Source organism: Gavialis gangeticus, unplaced genomic scaffold, assembly GCF_001723915.1.
Source record: "Gavialis gangeticus isolate Ggan-Ray unplaced genomic scaffold, GavGan_comp1, whole genome shotgun sequence".
Classification (NCBI taxonomy): Eukaryota; Metazoa; Chordata; order Crocodylia; family Gavialidae; genus Gavialis; species Gavialis gangeticus.
In genome coordinates this window covers 889914-896335 of record NW_017729027.1, presented here as the reverse complement: position 1 = coordinate 896335, position 6422 = coordinate 889914, and the positions used below count along the sequence as shown (strand labels likewise).

At 40.0% G+C, this 6422-nt stretch overlaps 1 protein-coding gene across 1 annotated transcript in view; it reads right to left on the bottom strand.

The window, feature by feature from the left end:
- The window catches only part of GABRR2 (gamma-aminobutyric acid type A receptor rho2 subunit), a 117905-nt gene that overhangs the window by 32835 nt on the left and 78648 nt on the right, over positions 1–6422 (bottom strand). Inside the window, exons 3-4 of the mRNA XM_019520355.1 lie at positions 5463–5530; positions 2304–2527 (exon numbers count right to left, since the gene is read on the bottom strand). Of these exons, the coding sequence (XP_019375900.1) occupies positions 2304–2527; positions 5463–5530 (292 nt within the window). The remainder of the gene's footprint in view (positions 1–2303; positions 2528–5462; positions 5531–6422) is intronic.

The following is a 6422-nucleotide window of genomic DNA, read 5'->3' as shown; positions in this document are numbered from 1 at the left end:
GATGATCTACTCAGGTCCCTTCCGAACCTAGAAACTATGAAATTATTTTATGTTTCTCTGAAACTGCAGCTTAATGGGTAGGACACCCCTTTGAAATAGGGAAGTTCTCAGTTCTAATCTCTGCTCCAATTAATGTCTGGGTATTTTCTGTTGAGTCCCAGAATATCACCCAAAACCTTAAACAATCCTTTCCCTTGCATTCTGTGTTGTTAAGATCAGGATTTGTACCTCCAGTATACATTTAAATGATAGGCCACCAGCTGGACCTGATACATGTGCTAATATCCCAGTGGGTAAGGTCTGGACTGCATGAGCTGTATTTGGACTGTGATATGGTTTGCAGCAGGTTACATATGTAAATAAACAGCATGAAAACAAATCAACTAGACCTGGTATAGCTAATATTTGCTATTTTAAATATTTATCATTCTTTTAAGTTTGTTCAACTTTGGCAAGGAATAACTTGCAATTGGCATTGACACCTGAGACCACAGGATATCTAAGCAAAAGCATATGGCAAGGTACTCCATTTCTGCTGGGCAACAGCTGAAAGAAAGTATACTTCACTCCCTTTCTTCCCATTTCATTCTGTCACAACTTCATGACTAACTACTCTTTCACTTGCATTCTCTCCCTCTTGTCTCCACACTTTCTTCCGCATAGGTCACTCTACGACTGGAATCTCCTTCCTGACCTCATTCATACGGAACAGAAAGCTTTTTTAAAGACCTAGTTAAATATAATAAGTGCTTTGGTTAGATAAGGATATGAGTCAGTCCAGAAATGTTTTTCTGAATGCCTCATCACAGTGTTTTTTTCTTAACTACTACTGGAAGTAGTTAAGGTATAATATTGTACATACACATGTACATAAACAAACATGTTATCTGCTTTAAAAAGCCCATGTTTTTAACTTGATGATTGGTATAGGGCTCTCTAAGCAAAACTATCAATAGAACTGTTTTTGAAATATAGAAACTTAAAGTTTCAGGTGACATTAACCTACTAGTAATATATAATCCAGTATAGTTACTCCTCAGGGAAGAAGGAACACCCTTCTGAATCAAGCAGACACATTTTTTCTTTTTGTTTTAAACTCTTTCCATCTCCTGAAAGCCATTCTGTCACAATTGAGATAGATAAATATCAGTAGACACTGAAATGATGCTAGTGAAACATTTGAAGGTTCATACTGAACTTGGGGGAACATAAAAACCAGGATTTTCACCCAAAAAATGTCTCTTTGGCAGGTTTGGGATACATGAAGAACTCATGTTCTATAAACGGTGTGTGTCTAGGCCTAAAGGACTTCTGAAAAACTTTCAGCTCTTACCTGCCTCAAAGGTATTTTTCCTAAGCTATACATCCCATCTTTTTTCTTTTGAAGGAACCACAAATCCCTGACAAACTGTTGGGATGTTCCTTAGAATTCTTTCAGCCAGTAATCTGCCTGGGAATCAACTGCAATAGTGCATCTTTTAGCAGCCACTTCCATCTCTGTAAACTGGTGAAATCTCAGAATAAGTTGGCCTATGAGTAGGATGACCTTATGTCCCAGTCTGGCTGGGATATTCCCCGATTCTGTAGGCTGGTCCCAGCCAGTGGATCAAAAGTCCCAGGCCAAAGTCTGGCAGGGAGGCAAAGCATCATGGTGCACCAGGCAGGCACCGCTGCTTCTGTGTACATGCACATGGCACATCCTTGCTACTGCACAGCAGTGGCAATGCCTGCCCAGCCACCTGCCTGGTGCACCGCTCTGCTCTGTTCTCCGCAGACTCCAGCCCAGGGCCTTTTGATCAACTGGCAGGGACCAGCCTATGGAATCTGGGAGTATCCCAGCCAAACTGGGACATATGGTCACCCTATCTATGCCACTCTGCCCTACTTTCTGCCTAACTACTTCTCCCTGGTTAAATCTGGATGCTGACATGCAAACTCTCACAGAAAGTAACAGTTTACTTAGGCAAATATGAGGCAAAAAAGGACATTTCTAGAGATCACCAGCTGCTGAACCATAGCTTCTAATTTAATTACAGATTGACCAAGAGACAGGTATTCCTGATCTACTATCCCTTCCTTTACCTGTTGAGGGTTAAAAGGATGGTTTCTTTGAGAGTGGATTATTTTATAGCTGCCTAGTTTTACTTTCTTGCAACTTCTTTTCAAGCATCTGGTACTGGCTGGTATTGGTCCAGATTAATAGACTAAAAGGACCACTAGCCTGATCCTGTACAACAGTTCTTTTGGTCACTAAACGTGAGTTATAACAGAGTGTTCGCAGACAGCTCAATTTTTGTCTTTACCTCATGCTATAAAGCACATGACCATCCGGGAACACTCGCAGCATGATGTTGTCAGTGGTTGTGTCATGAATGAATGATCTTTTGGAGTGAACAAAGAAAACATCTGGAACCCAGATCTTCTTAACCAGTCTGCCATCAAAAGTCATGCTTTTGTTAGTGGTGCTGGGAAATGACAGGCGTTCATCCTTCCAGTAGTGTCTTAAGTATAGAGTCATAGTAAAATCCTGCATTAGAAGAAAAGAGAACTGTGAAGAAATGTGTCACAACGATGACTGATATCTGAGAGCCAAAAGAAAGAGAACAGAAAGACATCCCAAACCCCTTTATCCCCTGCTCCCTCTTAAATGCATTACTCAGCTTCTGATTTTTTGTGTATTTTCCTCTTTCTCTGAAGTATCGGATAGTGGCCAGAACTGAAGGTGAGAGATCAATTACGGTGTCCAGGTGCTTGTAGTGATACTGAGAAAACTCTTAGGTGCCTTGCAGTGTGTTTTGTTCATGATCTCTGGGTTAAAGTGATCACAAGATTTGGGATCAGGAAGCAATTCTTCTCCCAGGTCAAACTGGAAAAGACCTTTGGGGTTTTGGGATTTTTTTTTCCTATTTTCCTCTGTCGCACCGGGCATGATCCACTTCTTGGGACCATTGTGGCATATTATACCTAACAGATTCCCTGACACCGCAGGGACCTAGAGCAGGGGTTGGTAACATTTTCCATTGGGGGTCCAGAATGACCCAGCTTGAGTCAGAAGTGGGCAAGCACTACAACCCGGCTGCCACCACCACTCTTCCCCATGACCCAGCTGCAGTGTGGCATAGCAAAAGTTCTCTCTCTGCCAATGTCCCAGGTGCCCAACTGCAGCATGGTGTGGGGAAGAGCCCCCACCACTGAATGCTGCCAAAGCTATGGCTGAACAGGCTGGGTCCAGAAACTTTATGGGCCAGATCCTCGGTTATAGTGCCCTTGTGTCTCTTGTACCCTTCTTATGGCACATTGCAGATTTTTGAGGTTCTGTTTTGTTTTGTTTTTCTTGGGTGGGGAGGGGGGAATAAAGAACCTAAGTTTGTCATGGGGCATTAAGAGGTGCTTTATGGCTGTGAAATGCAAAAGGCCTGTTCTTGTGGACCCTTTTGGATAAAAATATATGACATGGTTGCCAGCAATCACAGGGAATTGGATTCAGTGACTAGGTCCTTTTCAGTTGTACATTTGTGGAATAATCTGTTGCTATATACTAATGTCACTCAGATAGATTAAATTTATTCCCTTTCAAGCACATTTTTCTTCCCTGGACTAATGCTACCAAAAGAACAGTTTCCAGCAGAAGTGAAGCATTCTGGGAAAATTCACCACCCATGCATTTCATATGTTAGATTAAAAAGTAGGATAGAGAGAAAAGAAGATACCCATATATTTCCACCAGAAAGTTGTTAATACACTATTCTAGGCTCGTTGCAGGTATTTCTTAGAAGGCATCAACGAAGATCAGTCATAGGAGAAAAGTAAATTCATGCCAGTCTACCCACTGCATTAGAAAATGCTTTCTGGATCCTGACAACATAATATTAAAGGAAAATGGACATTCAGTGTACATAAAAAAGCAAAAATCTGATTCCAATGAGATAAATTATGAGCCTAAACATTGAGCAAGTTATCCTAAAGAAAGAAGCAAATTATTGCCAACATTAACAGAATGAAAGGACTGTATCCTTATTATACAAGTAAATAAATAAAAATTCCATTTTAAGCTGGTAGGGGTGAAAAAAAAACAAACCCTGCAGCAGCACAAAGAAAAACATTTGTTTCTGCTGTTGACCTCAACCTGTCACCTGCAGCTTTCAAAACTGAATAACCATTTCGAGCTTAGAGATAAAATACACGTTTGTATTTATGTTCCCAATTAAGCAAGATGCTACAAAAGTAACTTCAAAAGTCTTGTCTGCCAGGTCTTGGACAAGAGCAGTGCATGCTGGGTTTTTGTTCCTAATAGGTTATCACTAGTTCAAAACCCTACAAAGGGCTTGTTTCTACTTGCAGAATGGCAAAGCAGATCACCTGTAGAGCCACTCAGATGTTCTGCTGCTCAAGATGGTAGGTTTACCATGGAGATATGACCTCATAGAAACTGTTTGTATTCAAGCCATAAACACTGTAGAGTTCAAATTTTAAGTTAAACCCTTGTCTTTAACTTTGTAGATTATACCTAGACACTGCACTGCACGGTGCATAAGAGGAACAGTGAGGAAGTGGGTTAAGGAAGAGTAGAAATAAGAAGATGCTTCTCCTTTTTCCTCCTCATTCATCCATTTCTTCCTGCCGGTTTTGCTTCCTGTGTTTCTCACTCATGTAAACTCACATTTACTAACTAAAGGAGGCTGACTTGGTATCTCACTCACATACACATACCCCCTTTGTAGCCAGCAGCACCTTGAAAATTGTTGCTAATTGATATTTGGATCCACCTTCTTTCTTTTTCTTAAAGACAAAATACAACAACAACAACTATTAGTTGCAATTGAGTTCAGCACCAATACATATCTCTAGAGTGGCAGCACTGCTGACTGAAACCCAATTATCACCAGTGCAAACTCAGTACTGGAAAAGGCAGCTCACACTTGCCCTCACTGCCCCAGCCATGTGCATTTGAACTGGATTAGAGGACTCATAGAGATGAAATAGTGGAAAACAGCTTTTTTAGCTTATGTTATCAACTAGTTCTTCTAAAATTCCTCATAAATTCACATATTTAAGAACAGATTTTCTGGCTTCATAAAAAAGGAGAAAGTAAATAGGACTGTCTTGAATCTCACAATATTTTGTTTTCAGCCATCTAAAGTCAACTGATACGAATTCTTCTATGGGGCATAATGAAAAGAACACTTCAGGCAACTGTTTATATTTTTGCTTGCTACTTATACTGCATATATCACTCTTGTTTTCTTTCAAAGTCCTTTTGTCCCCTTTACAGTTCTTGTCTTCTTTACTTGTAGGTTAAATAGTGACCGTTTGAACACTGCACATCTTTATTAAGTCTCTAGCTCTGATTACATGCCTTTCAGACTTGCAGCATTTGCCTTCATCTGGAAGATAAACTGAAACCTAAATATGTGATGTTCCCCGAGTAGGAAGAATGGAGGCTTAAAGAAAGTCTTACATACCATATCGACCTCAGAAATACTGTCCAAGCTTTCAACCTGTACATCCACCCCAACTGGAATTGCAGGGCCTGTGATAGAATGAGATTTAGACATTTAAATACTGTCCCTTTATATCATCTAACTTCAGTTAGTTTCACAAAATAGTGTTCAAAACATTTTTGAGCCTATATTGTATTTTTTTGGTACTTCAGGGTCTATGGAGAGGCAGACTGTGAGCAATGAGCCAAACATCCCTCTAAACACTAAATCTGCTTCTTGTTTCCAAGCCCCAAGCAGGGATACTATGAGCCAAATCCTATTCCACTAATTAGTTGCCTAAGTGTGATTTTATTCTACCCTGCTTCACTCTCTGAAAATCATGAATGTAAAGGTGGTGGGTCCTCCTCCCCATCACTGCTTTTGGTGATTCAGTCTCAAGGTAAAGATGAGAGGACAATATAAAAGTAAACAAGATAGCAGTTTTGTAGGGGCTCAGGCAGGGTGGAATAGCATCACACTTGGACACAATTATGAGTGGGTTTAGAACTGGCTCCATCATCCATAGCTTTAGTGAAGCACTTTAGAAAGATTCCCAGCAGAACAAGTCCATTCCAAATCATAGCTCTTTATGTTGAAATCCAGCCCAAAAAACAAGAGCATAATAAGGAGAAACCATAGTCGCTGTGATCTCAGTGAGTTTTTCATTCCCTTTGTTATCAGCAATGAGACAAGTTCTATTAATCTTTGCTGAATCTTTGGGAACTCTTCATCATTTTCTTTCAAATGGCCATGTTTTCTTTGCCTGTCACCCAATGATTATTTGGAGATTATTAAAAAAGAGTCAATGATTTTTCAAAGGAATTCTAAAACAAATGGTCAGATAATCCACAAAAAGCAAATAAGTAGATATCACTCCATCATTAAATCAAACGCTGGTATTATTAGACACTATTTATCCCAGTATCACAGTGAGCAATTGCT